This window comes from Myotis brandtii, unplaced genomic scaffold, assembly GCF_000412655.1.
Source record: "Myotis brandtii unplaced genomic scaffold, ASM41265v1 scaffold23, whole genome shotgun sequence".
Lineage (NCBI taxonomy): Eukaryota > Metazoa > Chordata > Mammalia > Chiroptera > Vespertilionidae > Myotis > Myotis brandtii.
In genome coordinates, this window is record NW_005358649.1 from 3,620,362 (window position 1) to 3,641,551 (window position 21,190).

Genomic DNA, 21,190 nt, shown 5'->3' on the forward strand with positions numbered 1-21,190 from the left:
TGTGACAATGAATATTTATCTACAGTGTAAGGAATGAACCCATTCAAAATGATTTTGACCGACTACTCCCACTTGGAGTCAAAAAACACTGGAAAGTCCTGGCAGCTCACAGAACAGTCTGCTCTGAAGATCTACTGACATTTTTTGAAAATTAGACAAATATGAAATATCAACTCAGTGTTTCTAGTAAGCCAATTTAGTAGAGTAGGCTATTTTAAATTACAACCTCCTGTTTGTTTAATAAAAGTAAGATTAAAATACAGCAATGTTTTTAGATCACAATAAATCAAAGCAATTAACTTTCTCTGCTTAAAAAAATATATTATGAAAATAATTCAGGTGTAGCAGATGGAAATACAGATATGTCGACTAAAATATAGCCCCTCCAAGATTTTTCTTCTAAGGGTATAACTTCTGATATTGCCAGCCGTCTATAAATGTCTCTGCTCTATACCTTGGAACTTTATTCTCTCTCAGTCTGGTTGCCTTCCTGATTACTAAGTCTTTCTAAATTAGAGCAAGCAATTTCTCTTTGTTTTACCTAATATTTGAAAATGGCAAAAAAAAAAAAATCCCTTGGGTCACTGAAAATTATCCTTTCATTCCAGCCGCCTGTTTCAAGTCAGTCAAAACATTCCAGACTTCAAAAGGACGCTCTGCCTTCCCAGGCCATTTTGGGATCCCTCTATGGTTGGCCTAGGAGGGCTCGGCTATTTGGATAAATTAATTTCTGGAGCCTGCTGGCCTTCTAGAAGACCTCAGTGTCTGACAGCAAATTAGTTCTACTGAACATGCAGAAATCCCTGGACAGGCTAGAAGAAATAAGTGGCGATCAAATCTAATACTACAATGTTTGTAATGTGTTTTTATTCTGCTGGGTAGCTTGTAAGCACCGTTAATGTTGAATTAAATATTTTAATTTTATTTTTAAAGGGGCCGTGAAAGCAGAAAATCTGATCAGTGTCCAAGTCCCAGCGAAAAGGGCTGAGAGCCAGCTTGGGGATAAAACTTCTAGCAGGAACCCTCTGTGAGAACAAACAAAAATGGCCCGGTTTTTCACAACATGGACATGACAGAGCAGACCCCCTCCCACCCCTCCCTGCACCCCCTCCTCTGGGACAGGAAGTCCCGCAGCTGAATTATGCTTTAGCAGGGGCTGTGAATAAACTGTCAGGCTGCCCTGAGCACCGAGGTGTGCAAGTGCCTGAGGACAGCTTATCCTGGAGGAAGAGAGGTCCCCGAGCCAAAACTAACAAACAGGGCCCCTCAAGCGGAACAATGGTCCAGAAAACTCAGCAAAAAGGAAAATAAACTTCATTGGCAGTTTGTTTTTGACTGTTAAGAGCTCAGCTACAACTCCATCAAGGTTTTTAAGAAGGTAAGAAATTTCACACATAAGGCCTTCTCACAGCTGCTTGAGAGTTTAGAGTGCAAATGTATATCATCTTGTCTGGCCGTGTCTAATCCACTTTAGGAGATACTTGTATCCTTTCTTTCCAAAGTCAACAGAACCACACCTCTGAGAGCCAGAGGAGCGCTTCCTGTCCCCGCCACACCCCCAGGCACCGTTCAGCTTGAGTGAGCTGAGTGAAGCTAACCCCTAGTCACTTTGGGACCATTCCGTCCCAGGGAGTGAAGATTAGAAATCAAGACTGAAGTGGGGGACATGGTTTTAGATCCAAAACTATATACACACATAAAATAAATGAACTGAAAATATACTATCGTCAAGAAGCTTTTTAAAACTTAGATGAAATGTATGTCTTTCTAAAATTTATATAGGGAATCACAGCTAACTCTCTATGTCAGTGATGGCGAACCTTTTGAGCTCGGCATGTCAGCATTTTGAAAAACCCTAACTCTTATATAGGGAATCACAGCTAACTCTCTATGTAGTTAGTTGCAAATATATTTCAGTTCCCGAAGTGCCATGAATCTCAACATGTATCTAAATTTTTTTTAAAAAAATTAAGTATTTATCTCTAGACTACTCTAGGCTGGACATGGTAGATTAACTATTCCCCTCATGCTATACTTGAATCCCCTCCAAAAATAAAAAATAAGTAAACACTTAATTTTTTGCTCTATGTAGTTAGTTGCAAATATATTTCAGTTCCCAAAGTGCCATGAATCTCAACATGTATCTAAATTTTTTTAAAAAAATTAAGTATTTATCTCTAGACTACTCTAGGCTGGACATGGTAGATTAACTATTCCCCTCATGCTATACTTGAATCCCCTCCAAAAATAAAAAATAAGTAAACACTTAATTTTTGTCTAATTCAAATTAAGCCAGCACTGTTATTTAGAGTTGAATCAAAGAGATTATACATAGTATAATTAACAATAGATGAAAACAGCCTCAATTGAAAAAATGAGAAAAAAAATATTTAAAATGTCTGGGCCCTGGCTGGTGTGGCTCAGTTGGTTAGAGCATCATCCAGTGCACACCAAAAGGTGGCGGGCCGGTTCATTCCTTGTCAGGGCACATACCCAGGTAACCGGTTCGATCCCTGGTCAGGATGGATTGGGAGACAACCAATAGATGTTTCTCTCTCACATCAATGTTCCTCTCTCTCTCTCTCTCTCTCTCTCTCTCTCGTACTCTCTGTAAAATGAATTTTTAAAAAAGGCTGAATATGATGTTTGCAGTCATTTCCCAGATTTGTCCTCATATTATTACATTGCAGTGACATGGCATTAAGGCTAATAAGATGAGCATATTTGTGAGTTTAATTCTAAATTAACTGGAAATACTCATAGATTATATTTTGAAAAATGTGGAACTACAAATAGGAAGGGATTCGTGTATATGCGAAGAAACAGCAGAAGTTAGACAAAAGACTATTCAAAGCAAGATGAAGATTTATCCCTAGAATTCCTACAGAAATTTGTAAATGTAGGATGCATGGAAAAGCAAGCATTTGTTAACTAGAGAAATTATTGTAGAATTCCTTTACTTCTCTAAGACTTCAAATTGGGAGAAATGGGGCCTCTTGATATTTTTTTTTAAACCATCAAAGCTTAAACATACCTATTTTTCCCTAAATCCATAGAAAAGTTAGGTAAATTGCTTTGTGTTTTCTAAATATTTCACAAGCAAGACTGTTATACTTTTCTCTCAAGGCTGCACATATTTTCAAAGGTGTCTTATTACCTACACAATAAGAAATTAGATTTCCCATTTTGAGATTAAATTTGTCACTATTGATCTGAGCTTCTGTTAAAAAGAAAAAAAATAAGTGAAAAGAAAAGAAACAAGATTATGCCCCCTGAGTTCATTTATAACCAGCTAAAGCTTATATTATTTTATCACAGATCAATAAGTAAGATATTCAAAAGAATGAAGGGGCTTTAATACTATATTTTGGGGCTTACAAAGGGCTTGAGAAATGGCAAGAAACAGCATAAGTATTTCTAAACTGTATGTACTTTATGTGAACCTTTCTGGAAAAAAAATACAGCAAGTTTTCTTCAAAATTATATGCTAACCCCAAAGGAACACAGAGCATTATCCATTTTGCCTCCTTGAATATTGAAAAACTACCTTAATCCTGATAGCCCCATCTCCTCTCTTTCATAGGCGCTAGGTAATAAATCTGGATTCACTAAATCTCAGCAGTCAGAGGGATTTGGGAGGTAATCCACTTCCACCAATCCCCATGCACAGTCTCCAACAGATCATCACTAGGTACAATGAGCCAAAGCTCTATGTGTAAAGTGCTTAGAACATCCCTGGCTACATAGTAAATGCCTAACAAATGTTATTTATTCTTACTTAATAGACACTGAACATCTCCAAGGACATAAAGCTGATACCTTCCCAGAAAACCAACCCATTTTATCTTTCTCTGCAACTTGTATGTTTAAGAACTGTTATCAACTTAACAAATATACAATATCTGGAGAATTTAGCTATCAATACAAACAACCTTTTTTAAAAAATACAAACAACTTTTTTGGCAACAACTTTAAAGGGTTCTTTGAACAATATCTCAATCAATTTTATATACAATATATTTTTTCACTTTAGCAAAACAAATTTATCATCTTGAAACTTTCAATTAAGCTACAGGGTTGTAAACTTGTTTTTTTGTATGTGTGTTTTTTTGTTGTTGTTTTTTGCTTTTACAAATGCCTTTAATATTATAATCTCTTTTCTCAATTTGTGAGGTAGGTGAGAACAAAGTAATATCAAAATCAATTTGCTTCTTATTAGCAGAATACATGGAAGCCACTAAACTTCAACTAAAATTGCAGATCACCTTTGTCCCAAGAAGTTAACGCAACCTTCAAAGGGACTCACTGCGCTAAGTAATGAGTTCACCACAGACGCGTGGCACACACGTGTGAATCAGCCCAGTCACTTCTCTGGCTGCCTGAGCTGATGGGCCTGTGAATTACAGTCCTCATCTAATATCACGAATAGATCACATGTTCATGTGAAACTTTTGTTGGCTATATTGTTTTAAGATGGCAGTCTGACCCACAGTTCGAATTTAAAATATAGAAGTGTGAGATATGTCGATTTTTATTGAAATCAGTCACCGTATTCAATAATTATCCTAGGGAAAACATAAACATAATCTGTTTAACAAATATAAGATAACATGCTAATTATTACATTAAAATATAGATCTTATTTTGTTAGTCCATAGTATTAGTGAGTATATTTTCCCTCAAATAATTTGGAATCTGAGCAAACTACTAATTTTAATGTCTAATGTGAACATCTTAACAAATGAACTTTAATAAAAGTCAGCTCTATAGATGGAATTATTTATAAGTTATTTGGGTTTCTCCTCACCACCAACAGTTTCTTATTTTGAGAACGCAAGTGGTTAAATGCAGGCATGGCTAACCAATTATAAACATTTTTCAGGGCACATAATTTTACATGCCCGAACACAAAATATTTTTGAACTCATTTTTAAAGTTACCCAGCCCAGCTTACCAGATGGGGCCAGGTAAATGTATGGGTTTTCAATGTTCCACAGAAACTGGAATAGACACTACTATAAGCAGCTAAAGTAAAAACAGTAAAATGTGTTTTGGGTCATTTCTCCTTATTCTAACAAAATCTGTTTCTTGATGTAAATGAAAATTAGATATGGAATTTTAAAAAAATAGATCAATTTAAAATAAATAACCTAACTTTTTAATGGCATTTTAAGGTAATAATATCACATTTATTTTTATCTTTATAAATATAACTAATGTTAAGATTAATATTTGGTCACTCTCAAAGCATAATATTTTATTGTTAAAAAAATCCTAGATGGCTATACTCTGAAAGAAATATAGCAACCTCATGAAAGAAATCAGCATATACTATATACTTGCCAAATGATTTTTGATATAGTAAAATTTTGAGAATTTCTAGATATCAAAATCGATTACCATAAACTCTGGGATCCCTGAAAATAATTTTAGTTTAATTCGTGATTTAAGTAAAAGTGAGAAGAAATGAATATACAGTCATTCACTTTATTATTTACAACCCAATACCAATTCTCTCTTGCATCCCTTCGCATTATGCATATCATCCTTCAAAATAAAACAATTAATGAACTAAAATCAGTAATTTTAAAAAGATTTTTCCCTTTCCCTTCCAAAAGGAAGGCGAGAATTGTTGAAGAGGACACCAAGGTCTGTTGTTGTTGTTTAATACCACCTAGAAGAACACACGGGCATTCGTTGTTTTTTCAGATGTGTTCTTGGTAAACACATAATGTGTATGTATATTGCTACATTGCTCAGTGAAGTTACTCATGTTCTCCTTTTGGTCCTCACACGATTCTGAGACACACAGCACTGAAATATTAACCCCATTTTAGGGATGGAGACGCCAGTTCAAAGATGCTCGGAGATGCTCAGAGATTTGCACCCACTCAGGCAGCAGGTGAGTCAGGCCTCCAACACAAGCCTTCCACGCCCCCAAGCTCATGCTCCCACCTGTCCCCTCACGGGTATCCTCTGACTTCAACTGATAAGAACACAAGCTCAGTTACTGCTTTATTAATGCGACATGGGTGTACAGGTTTGTGCATTATATGATCAAACTTTTTCAAATTAGGAGAATGTTAGTCTGATCTATGTTAAGATTGAATTTGAGATACCTCTTTTAAAAATTCAAGAACTTCTTTGAAATATGAACTTTAATTGACCTAGTTTAACCTTGTAGAGCAGTTTAGAAAAATTCTGCAATGAATAAGATTTATTTGCAAAACACATACGAAAATTTGGTATATTTTGCCCATCTACATTCCCATATTCATATACATAGGTAAAATGAAACTATATTGTCATTTTTGTTGGTAATCCTATTTTCATAAAAGTACATGTAAACCTCATCCTCTGCTGAAATTGTCAGGAATTTTCCGTTAACGGAGGTGCACTTAGTGAGGGTTCTCAGCAGAGGTGTGTGCTGGGGGCAGACCTCTACCTTCACGAAACCTGGCCGGGCACAAACAGCTCTGAGCATGATCTGGGCTCTTTCCGAAGGTGGGTGCTTCCCTGCAGCCATGACGAGAAAAGCTGCCAAACGAACCACCCCACGCAGATAAGAGAACTGGTATATCTACCTTCCTATGGGTCTGATCTATGGCAACTTGCATGCCACAACTGAGGAGCTGAGATATGTCATAGAATCTTCTGGTGCACAAAGCCTAAAATACTATCAGGTTCTTTACAGAAAAATGTTTATTGTAGTGGCATTATATTAAACTAGAGACCCAGTGCACAAATTTGTGCATGGGTGGGGTCCAGCCAGCCCGCCCCGATCGGGGGCTGGGGGCAGTGGGGGGAAGGGACCGCCGGCGGTAGCCAGCCTTGTCCCCTTGTTGAACTCCTGGTCGAGGGGACAATTTGCATATTAGCCTTTTATTATATAGGATTGGCTTTCTTATTCTAGCTCATTCTTCTGGTGATTAGCATCACTCCTAACAGAATTGTCAACCAGGAAGGTTTTTAGTTTTTTTCTTTTAAGTACTGAAGCTTCCCTTCCTACCTCCAAACAAACAAAAATATCCCAAAGTATGTGCCTTTTCCTCAAAAAGAGAGATTGTATCCCATCACTGCTAACTGGTTATAGGTCCCCGGTCCTGACCTCTACAGTAATTTGAGCTCTCAGACCCCTGCGCATTTGGTAAAATGAAGAACTGAGGAGCTCTCTTCTAGTTCTACCCTAGTAGAGCCACAGGCAGTGAGTCTGAATGGTTAGAGATTCTCTTTCCTTTCTTTCTAGCATCCGCCGCAAGCAACGTTCATCCTTGTCACACTCCATCTATTCAAGGCATATGGACCACGTGAGCTGTACCAGGGCACAAGGCTCCTGCCAGCTCAGATAAACAAATGCAAATAAAGGGCGTGGCATTGTGTTTGGCTCTGGAAATATAAACGAGTCACTGTCCTGGCTCTGGAACAATTTTCCTGTCTAGGTTTTACTCTTTACCTAAAATACCCTACCGCTAATACAACCCGGTGCCCAATTTGAAGTTCGACAGCCAGACTCCCCCAAATTCTTGGATCACATCCCAACGTGGCTCTTTTATAGTGTGTCCAACCAGCCTTGCCTATTCAAGGCAAAACTTTGCCTAATTCCTCCCATCCTGGTCAGACATCCCTAGTCATAATCTTTTCTTAACACTATGTCTAAAATGAGAGACAGTACCTCATCGCCCCAGTCTCATCAATTTAACTAACAATGGTGTCTTTAAGCATTTGCTCTATTGTGTGCCTGGCATCTTTGATATTAGTAACAATAGCAAGTGCTAAGATAGCACTGACTGTGTGTCAGGCACCATTCGAAGAACTCTCACTTGTAACCCCCTTCAATCTTCACACCAACCTGTGCTGTAAGTTATTAGCATCATCTCATTTACAGATGAGGAAGATGGCCCAAAGGAGGCGCACTGACGGCCCCAGCATCCTGCAGTAGTGGGATGAACTTGAGGCTGAGAAAGGTTAAAGAGCAGTCCAAGTGCAGAGCAAGGACCGAAGCAGCTACGTCTGACTCAGTGCCCTGCCCCTCTGAAAGGACGCCCGCGGGCTTGGCACTACCTGCTGTGTGTCCCCCAAATTCTTGGATCACATCCCAACGTGGCTCTTTTAGTGTGTCCAACCAGCCTTGCCTATTCAAGGCAAAACTTTGCCTAATTCCTCCCATCCTGGTCAGACATCCCTAGTCATAATCTTTTCTTAACACTATGTCTAAAATGAGAGACAGTACCTCATCGCCCCAGTCTCATCAATTTAACTAACAATGGTGTCTTTAAGCATTTGCTCTATTGTGTGCCTGGCATCTTTGATATTAGTAACAATAGCAAGTGCTAAGATAGCACTGACTGTGTGTCAGGCACCATTCGAAGAACTCTCACTTGTAACCCCCTTCAATCTTCACACCAACCTGTGCTGTAAGTTATTAGCATCATCTCATTTACAGATGAGGAAGATGGCCCAAAGGAGGCGCACTGACGGCCCCAGCATCCTGCAGTAGTGGGATGAACTTGAGGCTGAGAAAGGTTAAAGAGCAGTCCGAGTGCAGAGCAAGGACCGAAGCAGCTACGTCTGACTCAGTGCCCTGCCCCTCTGAAAGGACGCCCGCGGGCTTGGCACTACCTGCTGTGTGTACTGCTGTGCAGCCTACAAAGTACTTTGGCAGACGATACCTTATTTCTTCATCACAGTGACCCAGCAGTGCAGATATTATCATCTCTATTTATAAAAACAAAACTGAGGCTCAGAAGTTGAAATAACTCCCCCCAGGCCCCTTCCTTAGTAAGCTGTGACTCAAAACCTGGTATTCTGACTCCACGCCAGGGCTTTCTCCACTACGCCCACCTGCCTGCCCATTTTCAAGTTAGTATCTGCTTGCTGTGTTTGGTCCCTGCTTTGCCACCTAATGCTGAAAATGCACAACATTGCTGCTCTCGGACAAATCAAGGGAGAGAAGAAAAACTAGTACATCAGGGATGCAGCTTATAACCGATAGCTGTAACAAGGACCTTAAATCATCAGGAAAGAATTATCTATATTCACTGTTAGATATTTCCATCAAAATGATTAGAGGTGGGTGATGGCACATTAAGGGGTAAACCTCCCCACCTGCAAGATGAAGATGTAGGACTAGAGCTCTGCTTTCAAACTGGGGCCTCAATGCGCGCAGCCTGGGGCTTCTTAAAGGGTCACAGTAGGCACCTACTGGGTGGTCTGCCCGCCCCTTCTCTGGGAAGTGCCACGTGGCTGCTGTTGCTCCCTGTTCCACCAGCCAGGGCCCTGGCCTGTGCAGGAGGAGCACAGTCTTGCCTTTTCTGCACGTAGATGGCCCAGTCACATGGCAGCCACAGTCAGCAGCCGGCACTATGCAAAGGGAATAGAGAAAGCCAGTCTGTAAACAAAGGGAAGACTTACAAATAATAATAAAGATAGAGAACATACAAAGAAAACTGCCTGAATTCCCTGGATACCATTTTTCTTAAGACTTTCCTCCTGTTTGCTTAAGTCAGCTCCTGGTCAGTCCCACTACTTGCAACCAAAGAAACTAGAATTATTCAAGAGGGGTGGAATAGGTAGGCACATTGATACAGTTTTAGGCTTCCCTTTCTTATTGTTAGGTTTTGTTATGGATTGAATTGTGTCCTCTGCCCCCCCGCCCCCCCCCCACACACACACACACAAAAAGACATAGGTTGAAGTCCTAATCCCCAGTATCTGGGAATGTGACCTTATTTGGAAACAGTGTTTGCAGATGTAATCAAGTTAAGATTAGGTCACTAGGTTGCACCCTGGTCCAATATAACTGGTGTCCTTAGAAGAAGAGACAGACATAGGGGGAGAAGGCCATGTGACAAGGTAGGCGGAGACAGAAGTGCTGGGGCTGTTACTCCAGGAATGGCAAGGACTGTTCACACACCTCCGAAGCTAAGAAGCAATGAAGGCTTGCCTACAGGTTTCAGAGAGAGCCCTGCCCACACCCTGCCCTTGGACTTCTAGCCTCCAGAACTAAGACAATAAATGCTTGCTGTTTTAAGCCCCAGTCTATGGCATGTTGTTCTAGGAATCTGAAGAAACTAATAAAGGCTTCCAATAAGTTGCTCCTGCTTTTTAATAAAAGAAATAAAACCACTGGATTCTATAGCTTTACATGTAAGTTACCTAAAAGTTCCACTCATATAAAACATCTCATTCATGGTGTAGCTAAAAAAAATTAAGTCCCGGTTTAATTGATAATTTCCCAGTTAATTTGACATATGTATCAAACTTGTTATAACTACTTTTAGTAAATTCTGCTAAACAGTGTGCCTCTCTCTGTTAATGAAATAGATATTTAATTCTTCCATTTTGGTTAAAAGTCACTTTTCATTTTTAGAATGTCCAAGTATAGCAATAGGGTACATACATATTTTATTTCATGGTTTTCTTGCCAAACCCAGCATCCCAGCAAAGCTGCTGTTAGCATTTCAAATTTACCATAATTTAAAGGCGACATAACACAATGGAGCCCTACATATAATTACTCTGCAAAGCTCTCAAATATCATCACCTAAAATTTTTGTCATGAAAGTATATTATCTATCTAGCATGCATAATAACATGCTCCTTTTAGAGTAGCAGGAGACCTGATTTCCCCACAGCTGACAATGTCATAACCAAACATAAGTAGTGTTGGTGCATGTCATACCTGTCATAGGTGTGATGGTTGCTTTTTAAATATTGACTGTAGACTTATAGGTGACCAGGTAATTTTTTTATCCATGACCACACTTTTCTAGAGACATTTCCAATAAAAGTACATTAAAGTTATGTTGTACTTTTCAGTTTTCAAAGAACTTTAAAATACATGATCCCACTTAGCCTACAAAAATGTAATTTTTAATAAGAGAAGGTAAATATTATTATCTCCAGTGTTTCAGTTAAGGAGGCTGGTGCTTGGAAATCTGCCCAGGTCTTTTATCTAGTAAATGTTAAATCAGGTCGTCTGCCTCTGAATCTAAAAGGTAGTTTTCACGATACAAGACTGCCTACCCAATTCAGACACAAGGTTTAGTTTTTTCCACGGTGGGTTTTTTAAAAATATATATATATTTGTATTGATATCCAAGAGGAAAAGAGAGGGAGAGAGAGATCGAAACATCAGTGATGAGAGAAAAGCATTGATCGGCTGCCTCCTGCACACCTCCTACTGGGGATTGAGCCCACAACCCAGGCATGTGCTCTGACCAGGAATCAAACTGTGACTTCCTGGTCCATGGATCGATGCTCAACCACTGAGCTATGCCAGCCAGGCTTCCATGGTGGATTTTATTAACTGCAAGCCTTACAGCCTCAAGAAAGGATATGGTGATTTCTTTTTTAATTCACTTTTTTTCAAGGAGCTAGTAGATGCTTTCCTTATCATGACATGCTTTCCTTCTAGAAATCCTCATAAACTAAAGAAGTGGAAAGATGCAGCCATAGCTTGGCTCTCTCATGTTTGTGTTTCAGAGTTGTTTGCTGAGAGAGAGTGGATTATGCTCATCCAAATGGGGACTCCTCAAGAGACAACAGAGGAGTGGCCAGAACTGTGCAGAAATGAGGCAGAGCCCCACAAACCCCCCTCCTCTCCTTTTTGTCCTCATCAGGGGAATCGAGGAATGGACAAAACTTACAAAATCGCACAAGCTACTTCCTCCTAGATGTGGAAAACACACCAGAAGAACTTTCCAGAATAAAAAAGGTGGGACTTCTGATTGAACAGCCTTTGCCCAGTGCTGCATCTACCCAGGATCAGAATGAGAAATGACTTCACCTCTGCCCATGGTCCTTTGTCCTGTGAGACGCATCTCCAAAGCCCGGCTGGGGTCAAGAGGCTACTACAGGGATATTGTACCTTCTGATGTTCAAGTAATCGATCATTTCTCCTCCCTCAAGTGTCACGAGCCCCCTCACAACTTCCAGCTACAAGTCTCACATAGCATGACCGCACCAAGATTAAGAAAATGCACCCTTCTCTAAGGGACCCCCGCACTATGGCCCCTCGCTGCCCACTGAAATGCCAAGGGAGCTCCTCTTGGCCTCTCCCACAGCGAGACGCCCTGGGCCCCCCAGCTGTCATGGCATCTTGTTAGCCTCCTGTCCACACCAGATGTCTGGCCTGCTAGGAAGAAATGAGGGCGTTTCACTGACTCCTCTCCTGTCTGGTCACATACATGTCTATCCATAGAGTAAAGAAAGAACCATGTAAAGTTGAGAAAGGGTCACCATTTACAAAGGCAACAGACATTCACAAGACTATACTGATAATTATACACACAGAGATATGTTTTATAAACTGGCTTTGCATGCAAAACCTACTAAAGAGCTTTTTTTTGTTTTTAAATACCATCTCTGGTGGGGAAACCAAAGGTCCTACTTCTAAGAGGAACATGCTGAGGGAAGCAAGTGTCCAGTCTTCCTATGAGCTACAGAGTGGAGGCAAGTACGAATTATAAATAATAAAGCAGAGCCAGTATTAGGTTAATTGGCTTTCAAGCTCCTCATTTTACATTTGCAGAAACTGAAGTCTCCAGACAAGTGCTTAGAATATGTTTAATATTCTTTAAAAAGAATGTGCTATGCAATACTATTCCATAATAAAAATGAATAACCTACTGACACACGTTCAATAACGATGCGTCTCGCAGACCTAATGCTGCATGAAAAAGGCAGAAATAAAAGAGAACACATTCTGTGAGGATTCAATCTGTGTAAACTTTGGGGGAACAGGTGAAACCGATCAAAGATTGGAACCGTGCTTGTCTCTGGGGTGGGGGACAGGTATTGGGGAGGTACTGAGTGAGAAGGGGCATGAGAACTGGCTGGGGAGATGGAAATTCTAATTGTGATCGGTATGACCACTTGTCAGGATGATACCGTTAAGACTGTGCCTTTCGATGTACGTGAAATTTATCTAAAGAAATGACCCCGGTGGTGCTGAGGAGGGTGGGGGTGCGGAAGATGAAATGAGGATGGCAGAATGTTGATAATGTTGAAGCGGGGAGTGGGGGTCAGGTCCCATATACTCTTGTGTTTATTCTGAGATCCTTTCTAAGAAAGCTTTTGAAAGATAAACATGAAGAGCAAGGGAAAGTTCTATTCATGTTTGGGAGTGTGAGCGCTTCTGGAATTATTCTAGGTCTCCTTTCCATCCTTTATGTTCCTGAATTATCTTAACATTTTCTTCTCCGTTCTAGGTCCTCTTCCCATCTTGAACCTGTTTCCCCGCCGTCCAAAGGAAAAGAGGAAACCCGAGAGCCAGAGGCAGTGAGCCTGGAGGGGGCCGGCCAAGGCTCTGCGCAGGGGCCCTGTGTGCCTCCACAGTGCAGCAGGCAGGAACCAAATCGCAGTGTCCACCCCTGAGAAAAACCCTCCCCAGTCTCGTGCCTCTGAGACAGCCAGGCATCCTTTAAGAACAAAACTGCTTCACTCTTCACGTGACGAAACAAAACCCTCAAAATGCCCTATAATGAGATTGCTCATTGGACACCTCTTTTCGTGGTGACGGGCAAGAGAGAAACGACTCATTGCATTCTGTCCGTTCATTTCAGTCTCAAATCATAGTTAATGTCTCCATTCTTAAATTAGAATTTGCGTAACATAAAGTAGCAATAGAAATATTATCAGCAGATACTGTCATCAGTCTAAGTAGCAAAGTTACATAAAAGGGGGCAGTGGGGAGTAGCGACCAGTGAGTTTATTTTTCATTTATTTTATATGCGCTACAAAAGTATTTTTAACATGATAATAAAATCAAACACCCCGGGCCCATAACGGGAGCTTAAAAGAACAAACAAACCAATTAGATGGGTTAAGTTCAGGGTGCTTTGCCTGTTCGGGGTAAAAGTTGTGCTACACGGAATGATCTGGAAGTGTTTGTGTGAATTACCTCACAAGATGACCAGAGGAGATCCATAAAATACACTGTAATTGCATACAGTCTGACTGCAAAGTGCCGATATAGCACTTGACCCTTTGTTATTAAAATCCTCATCCATTAGCAGCTCCTGCTTATTGCCTAACACCAAGAGGTCTTGTAAGACACGCATTTACAGGAACCACAACAGCATTACTAAAGATCACACTTTGGGTTTGTAATAATTCTATTGTGAACAAGGCTGAGCTACGAAACCACAGGTCTAAGGGCGCCACAACCGATCAGAGCAAGTCACATATGTCACCCCAAATATTGCTACGGATATGTCCCAAGGAACAGCCTCACTTACTGAAAGATGCTTTTCCTAAAATTAATACCTGCTGACTTATTCAAGTTCTAAAGAACTGAAAGGTTATTCCTAAGATTACCTCTAATTGGGAATATTTGCTTATGAGGCAACTATTTCTTCCTGATAGGAATCTGGGGAAATTTTCTGGATCCTTTCTCTTCTGCTCACAAGAGAAACAAACAAAAGAAAACCTCAGAGACCTAGAGAATTCCTTCATGTAAAGCCACTCCTAGAGTTCATGAAACTGCAAAACTACCACACTAAACATTTGAAAGATACACACACACAAATACATATAAGACAATCCAAACTTAGATATTAATTTCAAGTCTTATGAGACAAATACATGTTCTCCCTGGGGCAAAGAAAACCGTAAGACTTCAAATTACCTTATGCTTTTGGTGAACTAGTAATTAAGTAATACTAAAGGTTGGCTTTTCCTTCTAGAACTCTACTTTTGATAACTGATGCCTCTAAGAAAGATATCAAGTAGGTCTGGCTGAGAAAATAGTGTACTCCTTAATTCATAACTTTAAAAATCATTAAAAATCGGTACAGAGCTTTTGAGGAATTTCTAGACACTCAGGTTACAACAAAAATAGTCATGACGATTTTGAAAGTAAAATCTTTCCTTAAGACTGACATGCTGTTTACTTACAGACGGTCCATTTATCCCCCGGGGGTCTTCCATCGAAGACGCCTTCTGAATTATAGATGGGCTATTAGCTACACACTTCTTCAAAGGGTCCCAGCACCCCTGCACCTGTGGGGAGAGAGCACCACGCAGCCGTATTAATCGTGTGGCATGAAATGAAGAGCCCATCTTCCCATCTGCAGCTTTCCACTTACCAGCATGTATACACACGTCAAGAATGCTTACCTTCACGGAACGAATCTTTAAAATAAATATTATGGGCTCGCTGTTTATCACAATTTACATGAGCCAAATGTGGCCAACTGATAGCTCAGTGTGTCTGCTGTCAGCAGCTGCAGCCCAAGGAAATAACAGAACGGAGAGGCCCAGCTAGAGAGCTTTCCACACCCGTTAGTTTTGAGCCAACAGTGTGAGAGCTTTGTTTTTTTCCTTTTCTTTTTTTTTTCCTTTTGAATTCAGTTTCTCCTCGCTATCTATCAACGTCAATTGGACCACAATGCAAAGAGGAAATACTAACAAAGAAATATGACTGTCGTCTGAGCAGGGATAAAAGAGGGAAACCTAGAGTTGAGTGTTTTACCCTCAGGGCAAGGATATTATTCTGCTATTTCTTAGCAAGTTTACATTAGGTCGCAGTTTCACGGCTGATCAAGTCTAACCCGTCAGAGACTCAACACCTTTAAGAAGAATGGGGTTTGGGGAACTTCAAGACATGGACAATAAATAGAGTGTTTTGAAATATATTCTACATTTAGCTATCTTCCAGAAACAGAATATAGCCATCCTGCTGCCTATTCTCATTTCCTTTCAACATTAATTTTCAGGCTCAAGTTTAAATGAAGAACCCAAAAGAGACTCAGGTTTACTGACTTGGGCTTGGTAACTAAGACATGCCTCACATCAACTTCAATGCAGATATTTAAATATACATGTAATTTTTTGAAAAAAATAGGCATGATCTTGCCCTGGCTGGGTGGCTCAGTTGCTTGAAGCATCATCTTCTACATCAAAAGATTGCAGGTTTGATTCCTGGTCAGGGCACATATCTAGGTTATGGATTTGATCCTGGTCGGGGTACATATGGGAGACAACTAATCAATGTTTCTCTCTCATATCAATGTTTCTCTCTCTCCCTTTCTCTCTAAAAATCAATTTAAAAACAAGCAAACATATCCTTGGGTAAGGATTAAAAAACACACACCATGATCTTAATATCACCCAACATAAAATAACAGAATAGGAAATATGTGCTAGTTTGACACCAATATCCATTTTTGTAAATGTACTTGAACTTCTGCATGTTAGCGTGGTAGGTAAACCACTGTAGTGGAAGTCAAGCGATGTGAATTCAGGTTCTGACTCTGCCACTAACTAGCTGAATGACCTCAGGTAAACAATTTAGACTCTCTGTGCCTCAGTTTTATTATCTGCAAAATGGAAGATTTCTACTAGATGATGTCATACAGATTTACATCTTAGATTTACAATTTAATGAATGTATGTATTGAAATGTATGCATAATTTTATAATATAAAATTTTATATATAATATAATAATTATGTATGCATAATTTTCAGGTGAAATGCTCCAAGCTTGGACCATTTGGGATGTAATTTTGAAATGCTGGGCCAGTTCTCATTTATGATTGTTCTGCTCACAATGATCGATGCTGGAAAACTTGTGCCTTACCCACTGTCAGCACAAAGGTGATGCTTTTTGGACAACATAAGACTCACAAATACCTAGACCCCTAAAATTTGGAGAACCTTATAAAAGCTAAGTGTTTTTGTAATTTTAACCAGAAATTAGTTTATAATTCTAGGTGAGGGGTCAACAAAGAGCATATGAATGTATTTATGGTCTGCTAAACTGAGAAAAAAATATAGCAATCTCTTTTGAATTATGCAAAATTTCAGGACTGAGTCTTAAAATCCACCAGCATTGGTTGGAGATGATTCACTGTATAATTAGGGCAGAGATATTTCAGAAACTAGACTTTTTTCATTGCTTAAGTGACTCTCTGGAGCACGTTAACTTTTCCAGGCGATAAGGTAGCATTTTAAAATAATGATAATAACCCTGCCTCACATTGGTAAAATGCTTCACAGTTTACAAAGTGCTTTCACATAAACTGCCCACAGTGCACCTATATGTGGGGACAGAGGCCAGTCTCATGGCTCACAGAAGGGAGCGGGCCCAAGACAAAGCCCCCTCTCATTTCCCCTAAATTCCCATCCTCTCTGTACCTGTCCCGGGAACATGTTTCAATCAAAATCTGTATATTTGATATTCCAGGATTATTTCCCATGTGTTTCTTTTCCATCTTCCCATATTGAACTTACTGAACAGTTTAAGGTATTAAGATTGGTCAAATTACATGAGCATGAAAGGTATTTCATTTGTAATTTTATTTCTTCTGAAGATGAAACTATTCTGTACTAAATGCTGTGTTTGTTATTGTTTCCTGGGCTAAAAAGCGGAGACTGAGATTATTGAGGAGTCGAGCGAGTCAGCATTCATCTACTTCAGGTAGATGTCTCCGCTAAGAAAGACTCCCACTCAAAAAATCAAAAAATCACGGAGCGCCGTGGCCTTTATTTACAAAGCCTCCCCTGCTTGCTAAATCAGCATAGTTGTTTCCAGATTTCTACATGTCAATCCAAACTATGAAATCTATGCCATGACTGGGTCTACTGATATTTAGGAGCCTGGCTCTGGTAAACCCTTAATTCCCTTGCTGGACTTGATCTCTCATGGTTTATAAATAAGCCTGCCCCCATTATAGCACTTATCTAATGGACTGTAATTATTTCTCTACCTGTCTCCCCCACTAGACTGGAGCTCCATGAGAACTAGGACCATGCCTTACTTTCTTGTTCCGGTCACATATGGTACTCATTAAATATTTTGAATGAATGAATGAATGAATGAATGAGTGTTATTGATACATGGCAATTTTTGAATATACGTCCATGTTGAACTAGAATTAGGTGGGCAGTTAAATGATGGTGCTATCATTAAATCGACTTAAAATATGCATCAAATTTGGGGTTCTGATAATTAGTTTCAAGTACCCTAAGAAACAGACTCAAGCAAAAATGAGTTATTTGTTTCATATGTACCTACCTACCTACTTACTTACCTATCTCACACACATAGGGAGTAGCTATTTATGAAACTATATAGAACTATGCATAAACACATATCGAGTCCTTAGAGGTGATCTTCACAGAGACTTAAGCTAAGGATCGTTTCTAGAAGCAAGGAGTCAAAGGATGTCCAAGGAGGCTAGTCAAGGTATAGGATGGGAAGAGGAGGTGCACACTGATGGAAGGATCAGTGGGATGAGATTTGTTTGGGGAAACTTGTGCAGCAGTAGAGGCAGGTGTCTTGGTATAAGAAGTGTCCCTGCAAGACAGGCACCAAGAGCCTGGTGGTGGATATGCATTCACATGTCCATCCCCAACATTTGCTCTTGTCAAAGGACAGAAGTAAGTCATTCACCCACGTGTGCATTTACTCCAAAAAGCCAAATTCTTATTTACCCACTCCTGACTCAACTGCAATGGGACACTCTTGGAGCTGTACACAATGGAAGGCTTCCCTTTTACTAGCCACAGAAGTGTAAGGTTCCCTGACGAAGAGACGAGGGACTACGAGATGTCCTGAGGATCTGCTGGCCACGTTCGATATTCCGGAGCCTGTTATTGACTAATAGGAAGAAAAAATCAACTGAACAAAATAGTGAAAAAATAAAAATGCACAGCTGGGCATACACCGAGGTACATCCCAACTCTCCATACTTGCTAGCTGCATGTGGACACCTGAAGACACTCCCCAGGGGCCATTGCAGCCCCTGAGGAACAGGGTAGGGGCACCCACAGCTTGAGGTGGCAGAACCCCTGACTTGCATTAGCAGCCCCTCACCAGATGCTAGCCTCGGCATCTAGTGCTTCGTGGAACTAGGCAGGTGGCAGGAGAGACTGTGGGAGGCCTCCTGGGCAAGGAAGAAACAAGGGGTACTGGCCTGCTTGAGTTGGTCTATTCGACACTTGAGGGAACTACACCTTCTTCAGTCCCAATCCCCTGGCCTGTGGATGAACCACCACTGAAAAGCTAACTTCGTCAGGTGAACTTACCCAACACAGGCTTAATGGAAACCTTCGGAATTTCCTTTATATTTGCCAATCTTGGAGGAGTGGGGTAGAAAGCGGCTGAAATTAGAATGCACATACTAGCAACTAAAGAATGTAAATATCAGATACATACAGTGATAAGGCAGAGGCATCAAATTGAGACTACAATCTGACACATCTGACAATTACATAAAACCCTCTTTGGGGACTCCGAGGAATTGCGAAATTGGGCTCTGATAGTGACATTATAATTATACCTATAGAATTTAGTGATGCATATTTGGAAGTGATACTTTATGCCCTTTTGTAATTGATAAGCCTGCTACTTTTTAAATTGGGGAATAGTTCTAAATACAGAAACTTTAATGCATGTGAGACAAAAATATCTATCCGGTGCTTCCTTTTTATTAAAAAAAAAATAGTATGGAGGAGCTCTGCACATAAAGTTTTCCAGGTTCAGTAAAATCCAGAATCACTCCACATAGATGCTTCCTACTCTTTTCCACCCGTCAGCCAAAGCCAGGCAGTTGATAAAAAAAAAAAAAATCAATATCACCTCATTTCACAGTCAACACTACTTTGCTTTCACTTTAGTTCTGCCTCATCACGAACATCCTGGTTATGGTCAGAACAAAAGGTTGGGAAAAGGGAAGTTGGAAGAAGTGTGTAAGTTACTTGAGGCATGAAGTGGATAGAAAAAGGGTCTAGACGGGCAGGCTCTGGGGACAGACTTTCCAAATTAAAGATGAATAAGGTGGGCATGGCGGTGGGGACTACTACTGTGACTGAGAAGAAAATAATATTTTTTTAAAAAATTGTATACATCATGTATATTGTAATTTTTTGTGCTGATTTTGAAAAAAATGGCTTATATTTTCAATGACACATAAATCATCTCTAATGACCCAGAGACCCATCAGACACTGTTAATAACTTGTGGCTCCGTGGATGAAAGAGTGTTTTCATTGCAACACACCATCACTTTAATCTTTGCCTTCTCACCAAGTGTTGAGTTTTCTAACATTCCTGAGAAGCAGAAGGAAACTAGTGGTGGAACACTGCTTTATGAAAAGAAAGGGGCTATTCTTAAGTATGTCCCCAGAAGACTACAACTACAGATTGAATAAACATATCAAATCAAGGGGGCTTTAAGAAAATTTACAAACAGAAGTCTGCAGTGAAGTGAACCTTTGGATAAATCACCTCCAGAGGTCTGCCCAGCTCAACTAATTCCTCGGCTCCAGAAGCCACAAGATGCTTGTCTCACTGTCACCTCCTCCTTGCTTTCTTCGCGTGCCTAAGAAATGTGCTCAGATGAAGGAAAACACAGATCGGTCATAAGCAGGTAAGTCAGATTCAGAAACCAGATGACCACTGCTCTTTCAAATTGTTGAGGAACACACCCCAACCGCGGATGTCATGCATGAAAAACAAGCCCAGCTCTTCACTGGTTTCTACAGAAATAAATGTCTACACCACTTTGCTTTTCTAGCTTTTCCGCTGTTTTAAAGTTTTAAGTATGAAGCCCGTTTCTTCTTTTTAAAACTTCTAAATAATATGACCAGGTTTATTTTAAATTTTTAAGTATGAAGCTTGTGTATGCTTTATAAAACTTCAAAATAAATATGACCAGAGTTATGTTTCCACCATATGTGACTTCCTTCTATGCAGATAAAGAATGGAAAACAATCCAGAGACAGAGAAGCATTGATCAGACTGTCAAACCTCAGAGGGAAGGTAGGGGAGGGTGAGGGTAAGGGGGAGAGATCAACCGAAGGACTTGTATGCATGTTTATAAGACTAACCAATGGACACAGACAACAGGGGGTGAGAGCATGAGTGGGGGGGTCGGGGGGGTAATGGGGGGAAAAGGACACATATGTAATACCTTAATCAATAAAGAAATTATAAAAATAATAAAAAAAAGAATGGAAGACAAGGGGTCAATAAAACGAGTTGACACTAATTAGGAAAATAGTGACATGTACTTATTCAGTAACTATAGTTGAATTCAGACTATGCTTTCAAGAGTATGAGACCCACACATTATTTCAATGTAGCACGAAAGATTAAGAAAACCTTAAATACACACATAATCCCATAAAATCAACTTGTCTTCATGCATGCACAGTTTTACATAGCTATAATCATTGTGAATC

General features: G+C 40.0%; 1 protein-coding gene across 9 annotated transcripts in view; it reads right to left on the reverse strand.

Annotated features, from left to right (window-relative positions):
* EYA1 (EYA transcriptional coactivator and phosphatase 1) overlaps positions 1–15,000 on the reverse strand; it is a 288,535-nt gene extending 273,535 nt beyond the window's left edge. For 7 of the 9 annotated variants that reach the window (XM_014539839.1, XM_014539832.1, XM_014539831.1 and 4 more), the window contains exon 1: positions 14,899–15,000. In XM_014539839.1, coding sequence (XP_014395325.1) covers positions 14,899–14,931 — 33 coding nt within the window. In that variant the 5' untranslated portion in view covers positions 14,932–15,000. The remainder of the gene's footprint in view (positions 1–14,898) is intronic. The other 2 variants (XM_014539838.1, XM_014539835.1) reach the window with 1 other exon arrangement.
* Between the last annotated feature and the right edge of the window lie 6,190 nt (positions 15,001–21,190).